Source organism: Silurus meridionalis, chromosome 24 (assembly GCF_014805685.1).
Source record: "Silurus meridionalis isolate SWU-2019-XX chromosome 24, ASM1480568v1, whole genome shotgun sequence".
NCBI lineage: Eukaryota > Metazoa > Chordata > Actinopteri > Siluriformes > Siluridae > Silurus > Silurus meridionalis.
In genome coordinates this window covers 368,070-383,430 of record NC_060907.1, presented here as the reverse complement: position 1 = coordinate 383,430, position 15,361 = coordinate 368,070, and the positions used below count along the sequence as shown (strand labels likewise).

Genomic DNA, 15,361 nt, shown 5'->3' with positions numbered 1-15,361 from the left:
GCCCTTCTATCTACCTTGGAAAATCAGTTTGGTCATAGCCAGTACCTCAAGCGGACACGGACACTGCAGTATGGGACTTACATGAGACACTAACTCTTCACCAAACACAGCATCGGGACGCTGTGCTCATTGTGGTGGGAGATTTCAACGGTGCCAACCTCAAGCGCGTGCTACCAAACCTTCATCAGCACATCACCTGCCCCACCAGGGGCGAAAGGACACTGAACCACTGTTACACACCATTTAGAACAGCTACAAGGCACAATCACGTCCACTGTTTGGGAAATCGGACCATGCCGCCATCTTCCTCATGCCTGTATACAAACAAAGGCTGAAACAGGGGGGTCGTGCGCTGGACTGACCAATCGGTGGCCGCTCTGCAGGATGCTTTAGATGATGCATATTGGGACATGTTCAGGCACAGCTCTGATGACTTCAACATGTTTACGGAAGCGGTTGTGGGATTCATCAGGAAACTAGCGGATGATACGGTGCAAAAAAACTCTATTAGAACGTTTCCCAACCAGAAGCCGTGGGTGGATAAAACCATCCGCGACGCTCTGAGATCACGCTTTGCTGCCTTAAACATGGGGATCACCACCGGGAACATGGACGAATTCAAGGCTGCATCTTACAGTGTTCGCAGAGTGATGAAGGAAGCAAAGCGGCACTATGGGAGGAAACTACAGTCACAGTTCCAACATGGTGGCTCTCGGAGCCTGTGGCAGGGACTATAAAACAACATCTCCAGAATGGGGAATGCAGACACTTCTCTGGCAGACGAGCTAAACATCTTTTAAGCTCATTTCGAGGCTGCAGCTAACCACGCTAGCGGCGCTAGCAGCACAAAGAGAATGCATGCCGAGAGAGCCGGAGAGGGGAACACGTTCACCATCTCGGAGCATGACGTGAGGAGGGCATTCAAGAGAGTGAATACCAGGAAGGCAGCAGGACCAGATGGCATCACAGGTCGGGTTCTGAAAGCCTGCGCTAACCTGCTAGCACCGGTGTTCACTGAGATAACTGAGATCATTAACCTCTCACTGGAACAATCTGTTGTCCCCTCATGCTTCAAACAGTCCACAATTGTTCCTGTCCCAAAGAAACCCCAGCCCGCCTGCCTTAACGACTATCGCCCTGTAGCCTTGACCTCATTAGTGATGAAGTGCTTTGAGAGACTGGTCAGAGACTTCATCACTGCATCACTACCAGACACACTGGACCCACTACAGTTCGCATACCGCCCGAACCGTTCTTCTGAGGACGCCATTGCTCATCTCCTCCGCACTACAAAGAGCCACCTGGACTACAGAAATGGGAATTATACAAAGATGCTGTTTGTGGACTACATTTCAGTGTTTAACACCATAATTCTCTCCACACTCACCTCTATGTTGGAGGTCCTGGGACCTGCCGCTGCCGCTGTGTCAATGGATCTCTAACTTCGTGACAGACAGACCACAAGCCATATGGGTGGGAAAACACACCTCATCCACCCTCACCCTCAGCACTGGAGCTCCCCAGGGTTGTGTTCTGAGCCCCCTGCTGTACTCACTGTACACATATGACTGTGTGGCCACTTCCAACTACACCACCATCGTCAAGTTTGCTGACGACACTCTTGTGGTGGGCCTGATCTTTAACAACGATGAGACGGCCTACCTGCAGGAGAAAATGGGAGAGATGGTGCCAATGTCAGCAAGACTAAGAAGTTGATAGTGGACTTCAGCACGAAGCAGAAGCGGTCATACCAACCGCGAAAGATCATGGGAGTCCAGTGGAGAGAGTGGACAGTTTCCGGTACTTAGTGGTTCACATCACACAAGACCTGTCTTGGTCCTGTCACACCGCCACCCTGGTGAAGAAGCTCGACAGCGTCTGTACCATCTGAGATGCTTAAGGGACTTGAAACTACCCTCTCAGGTGCTAAAGACTTTTTACACGTGCACCATTGAGAGCGTTCTGACAGGTAGTCACTTCCTGGTTCGGGAACAGCACCATGCAGGACAGGCTATCCCTCCAGCTCGAACCACATCATCAAGTTCGCTGATGACACGACCGTGGTGGGTCTAATCAGCAAGAACGACGAGTCAGCATACAGAGAAGAGGTGCAACGGTTAACTGCCTGGTGTGGAGCAAACAACCTGTCTCTGAACGTGGACAAAACAAAAGAGATGGTTGTGGACTTCAGGAGAGCACAGAGCGACCAATCTCCACTGATTATTGATGGATCCTCAGTGGAGATCGTCAAGAGCACCAAATTCCTTGGTGTTCATCTGGCAGACAACCTCACCTGGTCACTCAACACCAGCTCAATTACCAAAAAAGCCCAGCTCGGACCGCAAGTCCCTACAGAGGATAGTGAGGACAGCTGAGAAGATCATCGGAATCTCTCTCCCCTCTATCATGGACATTTACACCACACGCTGCATCTGCAAAGCACACAGCATTGTGGACGATCACACACACCCCTCACACACACTTTTTACACTCCTACCATCAGGAAAACGGTTCCGAAGTATTCGGGCCGCCACAACAAGACTATGCAACAGTTTCTTTCCACAAGCCATCAGGCTACTTAATACACAGAAATGAACGGAACTCTCACACACACACGCACTCAAATGTGTGTAACGAACTGTAAAATTATTCCTAGACCTAACACTTAACACACACTCATCACTCATCTCAAACCATTCCATCACCATTCATTTATTTTTTATTTATTATTCTCAACTGTACCTCACTCTCAACTGCTGTTTTTTGCACATTTATCATTATCACTGTATTATACTGTTTACATGCTGTTATTTGCACCTTCGACTGCTGCTGTATTTTTTGCACTACATTGTTCTGTTTATACTCACTTCTGGGATATAGTTTTTAGTTTGTATAGTTTTTACAGTCTTCTTGTACAGTACTGTATAATCAGGTATACAGTAGGTTTACTGGTCGGCGCTATATAGGGTTTTGTGTCTTGTCTTGTGTCGTCTGTCTGCACTGTCTGTCTGCACTGTTTGCACCAGGTTGCACTCGATGCACTTTATGTAACTTGTGTTGTAGCTCTATGTTGTTTTGTTTGTTGTTGTTTAGTGTAGCACCAGGGTTCCGGAGGAACGTTGTCTCGTTTTTACTGTGTACTGTGTACCACTGTGTATAGTAGAAATGACAATAAAAGCCTCTTGACTTGACTCTTGACTCCAGAGGGTGGTGCGTTCAGCTGAATACCATCCAGTATATCACTCCCAACGAAAACCTTAACATCTTCAGCTCTGCTACATCCAGCTCCACCTTCTGTCTTTTACTCAATGCCACTGTCTCTAATCCATACAACATCTCAGGTCTCACCACAGTCCTATAAACTTTCCCTTTCACTCTCACAGATACTCTTCTATCACAAATCACTCCTGCTATCACTCTTCTCCACCCACTCCACCCTGCCTGCACTCTTTTCTTCACTTCTCTAACACACTTTCCATTACTCTGCACTGTTGACCCCAGGTACCTGAACTCCTCCACCTTCTCCACCTCTTCTCCCTGCAACCACACCCCTCCACTGCCCTCCCTCTCATTCACACACATGTACTCTGTCTTACTCCTACTGACTTTCATTCCCCTTCTCTCCAGCGTGTACCTCCACCTCTCCAGGATCTTCTCCACCTGCTCCCTACTCTGACCACAAATCACAATATCATCCGTAAACATAATAGTTCAGGGAGACTCCTGTCTGACCTCGTCCTTCAACCTGCTTATCATCACTGCAAACAGGATAAGGCTCAGAGCGAATCGTTGATGCAGTCCAACCCTCACACTGAACCAGTCTGTCGTACCTACTGCACACTTCACTGCTGTCACACTGTCCTCATACATGTCCTGCACCACCCTCACATACTTCTCTGACACACCAGACTTCCTCATACAATACCACAACTCCTCTCTTCACCCTGTCGTACGCTTTCTCTAAATACACAAACACACAATGCAACTCCTTCTGTCCTTCTCTATACTTCTCCATCAACATACTCAAAGCAAATAATGCGTCTGTGCTGCTCTTCCTCGGCATGAAACCATACTGATGCTCACAGATGGTCACCTCTTCTCTCAGCCTGGCTTCCACTACTCTTTCCCATAACTTCATGGTGTGACTGATCAACTTTATTCCCCTGTAGTTACTGCAGGTCTACACATCTCCCTTATTCTTAAAGATCGATCCCATCACACTCCTTCTCCATTCCTCAGGCATCTTCTCACCTTCTAGAATCTTGTTAAACAATCTTGTTAAAAACTCCACTGCATCTCCCCTAAACATCTCTATGCTTCTACCGGTACGTCATCTGGTCCAACTGACTTTCCACTCTTCATCCTCCTAATCACTGCTCTCATTTCCTCCTTACTAATCCTATCCACTTTCTGCTTCACATCTCCACACCATCCAACCTTCTCTCTCATTTTCCTTGTTCATCATCTGCTCAAAATCCTCCCTCCATCTTCTCAACACATCCTTTATTGCTCTAACTTGCAGCACATCTTTCCCAGCTCGGTCCCTCTGTCTGGCCAATCGCTACAAATCCTTTTCTCCTTCCTTAGTGTCCAACTTCTCCTACAGCTCCTCATATGCCTTTTCCTTGGCTTTCACCATATCCCTCTTTACCTGCTGCTGCATCTCCTTGTACTCCTGCCTACTTTTCTCATCAGTCTGGCTTCTGCCTCCCTAATGGCTGGGTTCATGTACAAATACAGTTTTAGGCCAAATAATAACAGGCAGGTGAATCTAATGAATCACTAATGAATCAAGCTAAAATCAACTGTCACCTCTTCCTGTTAGGGGAAATTGTTTAGCTACACTCACAGCCCCGAATGTTGTTTTACAACATGCTCCCATTACAAACCCATTTTTTTGTATGATGTCTGCAATGAATGAGGTTCCTTTAGAGGATGGAGATAAAGTGAGCCATGATTGTGTTACGCTTACACATTCATCTCCAAAAGCAATTGTGGAAACCCCACTGAATAATGTAGACTTTGAATTGTTTGTTGGTGGTTCTGCACATGTTATTGAAGGTGAGATAAACAGGATATGCAGTTGCCACTGGTTACATTACATTATATTTTACATTTGCGGCATTTAGCAGACGCCTTTATCCAGAGCGACGTACAAAAGTTCAGATACAGACGTACAAAAGGTTCAGATATAGTAGCTTCTGGTCATCTCCCAGATTACTTATCTGCACAAGCAGCTGAACTGATAGCACTATCTAGAGCATGTGTCAAACTCAAGGCCCACGGGCCATATCTGGCTCGATGTACAATTATAAAGATCTATTATTATTGTTATTAATGTCCTGGCGATATGAAGCGCTGATAACACAAACTACAGATCCCATAATGCATCGCTTCAGCTGCCTTACCGAACACTAGACTACCTGAGAACATTCCAGCGTTAATCAAGTGGAGCTTCTGTTGATGTATTTAACCCTATTGTACAGTTATTGTGAAACAGCGCCTCACAGTGGTGAAGAGAAAAGTTGACTCTAAATAGATGTTTACTGACACTGGCGGTAAACACGTGTGTGTGTGTGTGTGTGTGTGTGTGTGTGTGTGTGTGTGTGTGTGTGTGTTATTAGTGGAGTGAATGTGACTGTAATTAAGGAATTGAATCTGAGACGGAACATCAGGAGAAGCTGAAGAACCTGAATGCAGAGCAGAAGATACAGAAAGTAGAAGAGTTAAAGAAGCATCTGACATTTCAGCAGATGTTTTTCACCAGAGAACAATCATAAAGTGAAGCTGGTGTGAAAACAGAGGAGAAATCAGAGTCTCATCAGCAGATTATTTACTGAGGAGAGTTTCTGAAGAGCTGCATGATGAAGCTGTGAGACGTCTGGTGTTTGACTTTTTTTTTTTTTTTTATTGAGGAAGGAGCAGAGGAAAGCACAATAACAAACAACAATAACATTAGGCGACAGCTAATCGACACCCCCCACACACACACACACAATTTTTTCCAACAACACCCCACCCCCATCCCAAAATATATATATTCTGTATATATACAGAAGACACGAAAAGCACAAGCATCCTGACACTTCCTGGGCATGACTGTACCATGCTCAGGTACTCCAAAAATTGCCATTTCAAAACTAGGCTTAATATCCCTACTATACACCTCAGACAGGATTTTAAATATAGTTGTCCAGTAATCAAACAGTCTGGGGCAAGTCCAAAACATATGAGCCAAATCTGCCCCAGCAGAGCGACAACGCTCACACGCGTCAGTTACATTGGTGTATATTTTGGACAGCTTAACCTTGCTGTAATGAAGTCTGTGAAGGACCTTGAACTGAATCAAGCCTAAACGAGTGCAGGAGGTCGTCCCATTCACCCTGAATAATGCATTTTTCTAGGTTTCCTCTGATATGTCCACTCCCAAATCCCTTTTCCATTCCGCATGGATTTTGTTCAGATCTATATTTTTTACTGACATTAAAGTGCCATACACTGTGGAAATTACTCCCCTCAAGTGTATTGAAATATTTAGAACTGTATCCATTCCTGCACTAGGAGGACTGGAGGGATATGTGGGACAGTGGCTTTGGATTAGATGACAAACTTGAAAATATCTAAACAAGTGTGATCCTGGCAGATCATATTTTGAAGAAAGAGCTGAGAACGAGGCAAAAACATTATCTATAAAAAGATCACTAAATCTGACAAAACCCGAACGTTGCCACTGACTGAAAACCGAGTCCAGTTGACCCGGGAGGAATAGGTGGTTCTTGCATATAGTGCCGGCTATGGAGAAGTCTCTAAAACCAAAACACTGTCTGAATTGAAACCAGATCCTGAGGGTATTTGCTACAACTGGGCATTGCGTATATGATGAAATACGAAGGGGCATTTTGGATAAAGCTAAAGCTGGGAGGGATTAAGAGGTACAAGAACACGCTTCTGAAATGCACCACACATCATTGGGGTCCTGAAGCCAACAGAGTACTTTTGAAATATTTGCAGCCCAATAATAGTATCTGAAATTAGTTAGTGCTAATCCCCCTTGAATTTTTTGTCTTTGGAGGAATTCCTTCTGAATCCTAGGTGTTTTCCCACCCCAAATAAATGATAAAAGTAGACTGTCTAAGTTCTGAAAAAGGATTTAGGTAAAAAGACTGGTACACACTGAAACAAGTACAAGAGCTTTTGTAGAATGCTCATTTTTACACAATTAATTCTTCCTGCAAGGGAAAGAAACAGCAGATTCCATTTTTTGAGATCAAGTTTTAACTTGTCAATTAAAGAAGCAAAGTTTTCTTTGTAAAGGTTAGGAAAACCCTGTGAGATATTTATCCCTAAGTATTTAAAACCTGATACAGACAATTGAAACGGTATATCATTCCCTAAAATTTGGAGGCCCCTACTGTTCACGGGGAAACAAACACTTTTTGAGAAATTTAATCTATAACCTGAGAATTCACCAAATTGATCCAAAATCTTAACTACTTGTGGAATACCTACAATCGGGTCCGAAAGATACAACAACATATCATCAGCATACAAAGATACCCTATGTTCTATGTTTCTACTGCTAATGCCAGTAAAATGCTTCGAGCATCTTAACGCTATGGATAGGGGTTCGATGGCTAAAGTAAAAAGTAAAGGGCTAAGAGGGCACCCTTGTCTCGTACCCCTTGATAGAGGAAAAGACTTTGAACATACCCCATTTGTAATTATCGATGCCACAGGAGAGAAGTATAGTAACTTAACCAGTGAGAGAAAATATGTTCCAAAGCCAAATCTTTCCAGCACCGAGAATAAATACTTCCACTCAACCCTGTCAAACGCTTTTTCGGCGTCTAGTGAAATAACAACCTGAGGTATACGGCCCTGAGCAAGTTTCGATGAATGGATTACCCCCAGCAATCTCCGAATATTACTAAAAGAATGACGACCTCTGACAAAACCTGTTTGGTCGCCAGAAATTAAATTCCCTATTACTGTATCTAAACGTAATGCAAGGATTTTTGACAAGATTTTAGTATCAGCATTAAGGAGTGATATCGGCCTGTAAGAATTACATTTTACAGGATCTTTGCCAGGTTTTAACAATAGAATTATGTTTGCTTCATTTGTTTGCGGCAAGCGTCCCCTTACAAAAGAGTCCTCAAACATATCAAGAAGAATAGGGGCTAATTTGGTTGCAAATTTTTTGTAAAAATCTATAGGGTAGCCATCTGGGCCAGGGGTTTTTTGTTCTGCATTAATGAAATAGCATTTAGAATTTCCTCCATTTGTATGTTTCCCTCCAAACATGTTTTCTGCACTGAATCAAGAGGGGGTATATCTATACCGCCCAAAAATTCCAGCATTCCAGAGTTTAATGTAGGGCTTTCAGAAGCATATAAATCTAAAAAGTAGTTCCTAAAGGTTGTATTAATTTCAATGGGATTAACGATTAAATCATCATCATTGTTTTGAATACGAGGTATAATTTGAGAGGCAGCTTTAGATTTTAATTGGTAGGCTAAAAGTCGACCTGCCTTTTCCCCATGTTCATATATATACCCTCGAGCACATAATAAGCACCATTCAGTTTTATTTGTTGAGAGCAGGTTATATTGGACTTGAAGGTTCAACCATTCCTTATAAAGTTCTGGTGAGGAAGACACAGAATAGAGGCAGTCCAGTCTTCTAATAGAGTCAATTCAATTGTCTAATTTTTGTTTACGCTTTTTATTTAGAGTTGAAGTATATGAGATTATTTCCCCCCTTATGACTACTTTAAGTGTTTCCCACAATGTAGATGCTAGCCAAAATCAATATTTCTTTACAAATTTACTGCAATTGTGCATGTTTTCCGTCTCTCCAGATGTGTAATGTTTAACCTTTTCATATGGAAACAAACTTTAGTTTTTCATAAACATTGAATCTGGAACAACCAAAGTTTAATATTATAAACACATCTTTTAACTATTAACAGTTCATGCCTTGGAGTAGAAAAAGTGCATAAAGACAACATTCATTCAAGCTCAGTTTCTACACTCTGATTTACCCTGATTGGTTAAAGTCAGATTCCTGCATCTCTTCTTAGATGCAATTGCATCATGTCTGGGTTTAGGCTCTGAGCTGAGCATCATGTCTGGGTTTATGCTCTAAGCTGAGCATCATGTCTGGGTTTAGACTCTGAGCTAAACATCATGTCTGGGTTTAGATTCTGTGCTGAGCATCATGTCTGGGTTTAGACTCTGAGCTGAGCATCATGTCTGGGTTTAGACTCTGAGCTGAGGAGATCCTCAGGTTTGAGTGAAGATGTTCATCAGTGAGACTCCTGAGTGGTGTTTTGTTCATCTTCATTAAAGAGAACAGTTACACACAGATATGTGCTGCTGAACACAGAGAGTATTTGAGCAGCTTGGGCACGGAGTTGGAGCAGTGTGTCGGGGAGGAAACATGGAAACTGTGCAGCACACACAGAGTCGTACTTTGACTTGATCGTGTCTCTACACTGGAGTTCAATCAGCTCCATTTGAAGGTTGGTTGGTGCGCTTTCCACATCAACCACAAACGGATTACTGATCCGTTAAGACGGAAGTACATTTACTAGGACCACATGCAGCTAGAAGTAAACTTTCCGATTACGTAGCATCTCTAGATGGTGTTTCTGTTTCAGCATGTACGGCTGTCAAAGACCTTGGTGTGATTATTGACCCGAGTCTTTCCTTTGAGTCTCACGTGAATAATATCACCAGAATCGCCTTCTTTCACCTTAGAAATATTGCTAAAATTAGAAATATGATGTCGTTACAGGATGCAGAAAAACTAGTTCATGCTTTTGTTACTTCTAGATTAGACTACTGTAACGCTTTACTGTCTGGGTGTTGGAGTAAGTGCAGAAATAAGCTTCAGTTAGTCCAGAATGCAGCAGCAAGGGTCCTCACTAGATCTAGGAAATACGACCACATCACCCCTGTTTTAATCGGTCTACACTGGCTCCCAATCAAATCTCGCATTGATTATAAAATATTACTACTGACGATAAAGCACTTAACGGTCTCGCACCGCAGTATCTGAGTGAACTTCTGTACCAGTATGATCCTCCACGCCTACTTAGATCAAAAGGTGCTGGCTATCTGTTGGTTCCTCAAATAATGAAGACTACAGCAGGGGGCAGTATTATAAAGCCCCACAGTTATGGAACAGCCTTCCAACCAGTGTTCGGGACTCAGACACAGTCTCAGTGTTCAAGTCGAGGTTGAAAACTTATTTATTTAGTCAAGCCTTTTATCAGTAGATTTTTCTTAGGTAAAGGTACAGATCTGGAGGGAACATGGATATAGAGTGTTTGGTGAACTGGTATATTTGTATGCTGTCGCCCCTCACATTCACACGTTCACTCAGGTTTGTTGACGGTGGTGTGGTGGGTCGTCTCTTATCCCAGAGATCCCTCATGTCTGTGTTACCTTCTGGTTCTCCCTTTTAGTTCTGCTGCCATAGCGAGTCTTGCCGGAGTCCAAACTGCACAGTGACATTAACTTTCATACACCAATAGGGACACTTAATAATCCATATCCTTCTCTCTCTCTCTCTCTCTCTCTCTCTCTCTCTCTCGGTCGAGTTAAACATGCTCCTGAGGCTCCAGTGACCACTGTTCCTGCCCCTCTCCCCTCTGTGGATCTTCACACTTCTGTGCAGCTTGGGACGGTCTCATCAACACCTTGGGTGGTTCCATATAATTCCGGAGTAGAACGGGTGCTTTGAGGACGGATTGGACTGTAGTTGGTGTCGGCGGTCTGCTGCACTGACTCGGGAGTGCAGTTTGCTTCTGATCATCATCACTGTACCCCGCAACTTTGTATATCTGCTTCAAATGAACATTCGGTGCAACCCAGATGAGGATGGGTTCCCTCTTGAGTCTGGTTCCTCTCAAGGTTTCTTCCTTATGCCATCTCGGGGAGTTTTTCCTTGCCACAGTTGCTCATCAGGGACAAACTTACTTACAAAGAACATATTTACGTTTAATCACCACATTATCTGTGTAAAGCTGCTTTGAGACAATGTTCATTGTTAAAAGCGCTATACAAATAAACATGAATTGAATTGAATTGAAATTACTGAGCAGTTCAAATCTGCATTTCTGGGATTCAAAGTCAGTAAATGTCCAGGTAAATTCAGTGCGGAGTTTTTCAGCAGTCTCGACTGACGCACCAACACACTGACAAAGCATTCTGGGATTTGTAGTATTAGCGGTGTATGCGCTATATACTGAAGGGCAGCTCTACACATTTGATATGATCTCGCAGGTCAAATATAATTACAGCCTGAGTTTGACACCCCTGACCTACACGAACAGATTAGGACACACGGACCAGTGAGAAGCCCTGGGAAGAACCAAAGTGCAATAGGCCTCGGGGGCCAACCCTGGGGTAAAGACTCCCTCATAGGTTTACCATTTTAAAAAGCTTAGCCCTACCTTAAGTGGTCCATAGATGTCAGACTTTTTATTTATTTATTTTTCCTTTATTGATTTCTTCATTCAGGAACTACACCAATGCATGAATAAAACCACTATATGATCAACAGAAGCAAAACTAAGCATTGTAGATGTGAAATATTGCAGTGTAGAAGTGTAGGCTCTGCAATAAAGACATAAATATATAAGTGTCCCGGTATTCGCTGGAAAAATGTTTACAACAGTACCTTGTCACTGGCAGCACTGAATCCGCTCTGAGACAGCTCGTTTATAAAGTTCCTGCCCTGAGCTCCTAAAAACACAAAGTCATTATTCATTAGTGACATTTCATTCTTTATCTCCATCTCCATCTTTTTCACACTTTCAGTTCAAATTAAATCTCTCAAACATTCTCTTTTCTTCATCTTCATTCAACCCACACTGTACACTACTGCCCCCAGACACTGGTAGAATCTTCTCCTCTTTACCTCTTTCATCTCTACATCATTCCTCCTCTTTACCTCTTTCCTTTCATTTACATCATTCCTCCTCTTTACCTCTTTCCTTTCATTTACATCATTCCCCTTTTTTACCTCATTCCTCCTCTCTTCTCATTCCTTCTCTCTAGCACATTATTCCACTTATTTCTCTTTTCTCTTGTTCCTCCTCTTATTGTTCCTCTCTACCTCATTTCTCCTTTACCTCATTCTCTTCATCCCCTCATGAATCTCTATATCGTTTCTCCTTTCATTGCTTGTTCTAGCAGATGTTGTATGTTTCCTTGCAGTTGTCACAATGAGGGTCTTCTGTCCATTTCTCTTCTTATTTCTCTCACTTTATTGTTTATGTAAACCCTGATGTAGATGATTTAAACACGGATGGAGTTGATTTCATTTACTCTGTTACAAAACACACATTTTAAATGTTTTATTACCCTCAATGCCATAGATCTTATTCTGCAGTTTCTCCAGAAGTCCATCCAGTCCATTGTAGTTTCCAATCATGAAGGTGTTTTGCTCTTTCGGCTCCGAGGCAATTCCCTTCAGCTTCTCAATTTTGACTTGAGTCCCCACCTAATGATCAAAAACACCCTGATTACAGCTCTGGATCAGTGAGGAGAAGATGATGAATGGAATGAGGAATCATGGAGAGCTGAAGGATGGATGGATGGATGGATGAGAGATGATAGAAATGTGGAATGGGATGGAGGAGTGTGTGCATTAGTGAACTCACCCCGATAACAAAGCGAGCGATGTTGAGTTCATCACAGCGCTGTATCTCGTTCCTGCTTAAATCAGAAGGACTTCCATCTGTGATGATGACCAGGGCTTTAGTAGCCTCAGGATCTGCACCAGACTCCACATTATTAAACAGCTTCTCACTGAAAAATATACACAGCAGAACTCCACATCAGCATCCTCACTGAAACTCTCCACTCAGACATTCAGAAGAAACTTCATCACACACATCAGGATTCCTTCATTAATGGATACTGTATGGTGAAGAAACACCAGGCTGCTGATCCACATCTTCTGACCAATCAATCTCAATAGCACATGTGTGTATAGTAGAATCATTCTGTAGGTTCATATAGTGTGTGTTTATAGAAATCTACTCACAGGACGAAGTTGATGGCTTTGTGTGTGTTTGTGAGAGCCTTCATGTGCTGCTCTACAAAAAGTTTCTTCTTCGCCATGCCGTTAACATAATCTTTAAAGGTGAAAACTGTTCTGACCTCGGAAGAAAACTGAGCAGCAGCAAACTACACACACACACACACACACACACACACACACACACACACACACACCAATGAAATAACATATAACATAATATACATGGAAAGTGGCAGCTCAGTGGATGTGTTCAGCTGGTGGACTTGTGATCATGAGTTCAAATCTCAAAACCATCAAGCCACTATTGCTGGGCCCCTGAGCAAGGCCCCTAACCTTTACCTGCTGATGGAATAAATAATAATAATAAATATTTGTAAGTTGTTCTGAATGAGTGTATCTTCCAAAAGCTATAAGCATAAAGCATCATAAACAGATTTTATTTATGTTTTGACTGTAAAATGTTTCTGATTTGTTGATAGACATGTTTAAGCGTCAGAAGAGCAGCACTTGCTGGGCTGCAGGCCCTTCCTCTGCTAACGTATCCTCACTTCCTGACTGAACATCCACAAACCAATCAGAGGCACAACCATTTTATTCTGATCTTATCTAATCAAATCCAAACATATTCTAATCAAATCTAATAGAAATTTAATCTAATCTAATATTCTCACCTTTTTTTCTTTCTCTCTGGTGTGGTGCTGTGTAGTGTTTCAGAGGGTGGTGTGGTGTGGTGTGCTGTTGCGGAGGGTTGTGTTGGGTAGTGTTGCAGGTGATGTGTGTGTATTGTGTGCTCACCTCAATAGATGAGTTTTTGAGTACAGTCACAATGTCCCAAATGAATTTTTTATTCTTATTGAAGTCCTCTGTTGTCATGCTGCTGGAGCCATCGAACAGGAAGACCAGGTTCACTGTACTGTTTGTGCATTCTGTTCATGAAAAACATGTATACATGTGTATAAAGGGATCTATTAGTTGTGTAACAGTGTGATATACAGTACATGCCTGGAACTCCGCTTTTTACATTCCAGGTTGTTATACAAATTTTGCAGGTTTTTGAAAAGTACGTTATAAATAAACCGTTTATTATTATTATTATTATTATTATTATTATTATTATTATTATTATTATAAATGTTAGCTACTGTTATTTGGGCTAAATGGTATTTTTCTCATTAAAATGTAAATAGAAATGTTTTGAAGGCCTCATACTGCAGAAGAATATTATATATATGAATTTTCTTTTTGTTTCAGTGTATTACGCACATCTGCAGATTGTGCAAATGTCTCAGTGTTATCTTTTCTTTAAATATTATGACTGTGAGAGTGAAGGACGCACCCTGGAAAGCAGCAGTGAGGTGGCTGATCATGTTTAATCTGCTGTTGAACTGGTAACAGATTCCATTCAGATATGAGTTTTCATCACACACATGATTGTAACTCGGACTGCAACTCTACATCAACAAAACAAAAAATTTAAATTACACTTGATCAATAATTCATTTTTATTTTTACCAGACCAAACCAACATTTTTACAGGGTCATTCTTTGCAACTCTAAGTGATCAAGATGGTGGCGAGTGCACATTATACACAAGGCTCAGTGTCTTCTTCTTCATCTTTCAGCTGCTTCCACTAGAGGTCGCCACAGTCGATCATCCATCTCTAGACAAGTCAAGTCAAGTCAAGTCAAGTCAAGTCAAGAAGCTTTTATTGTCATTTCAACCATATATAGCTGATGCAGTACACAGTGAAATGAAACAACGTTCCTCCTGAACCCAGGTGCTCCATAAAACAACATAAAACAACAGTCACAGAACAGAAGAACACAGGGCCAGGAACTAAGATCCTCACCACATAAAGTGCATGTGTGCAACTGGTGCAAACAGTGCAAAAGACAACACAGGACAGTGCAGGACAACACAGGACAGTGCAGGACAACACAGGACAGTGCAGGACAACACAGGACAGTGCAGGACAATACACAATACACAAAATATAAAAATAAGAATAGCAGTAGCTCCGCCAGTAAAACCTGTCGTGACAGGATAAGGTGCACAGTAGCAGAAAAATGTAAACAGAAATGTGCAATTCTACAATAGCAGCAATCAAAATAAACTGAACAGTGACCAAAGGATTTGGACAGAATATTGTGCAAAGAGAGCAAGTCCCATAAGATCAGCAACAAACGGCATGTAAACATTTTGCGATAATGAAAAGTGTGAATGGTGCTGAAACCTGGGTGTCGAAGGGTATGATGTGTGTTGGGTCCGGTTGTACAGATTAGTCACACAGTTGTGTGTAAGTGT

General features: G+C 42.4%; 1 protein-coding gene across 5 annotated transcripts in view; it reads right to left on the bottom strand.

Moving 5' to 3' along the window:
* zmp:0000001082 (integrin alpha-D) overlaps nt 1-15,361 on the bottom strand; it is a 73,665-nt gene that overhangs the window by 38,915 nt on the left and 19,389 nt on the right. For all 5 annotated transcript variants that reach the window (XM_046837320.1, XM_046837319.1, XM_046837323.1 and 2 more), the window contains exons 5-10: nt 14,393-14,507; nt 13,852-13,982; nt 13,060-13,202; nt 12,674-12,821; nt 12,375-12,513; nt 11,689-11,753 (exon numbers count right to left, since the gene is read on the bottom strand). In XM_046837320.1, coding sequence (XP_046693276.1) covers nt 11,689-11,753; nt 12,375-12,513; nt 12,674-12,821; nt 13,060-13,202; nt 13,852-13,982; nt 14,393-14,507 — 741 coding nt within the window. The remainder of the gene's footprint in view (nt 1-11,688; nt 11,754-12,374; nt 12,514-12,673; nt 12,822-13,059; nt 13,203-13,851; nt 13,983-14,392; nt 14,508-15,361) is intronic.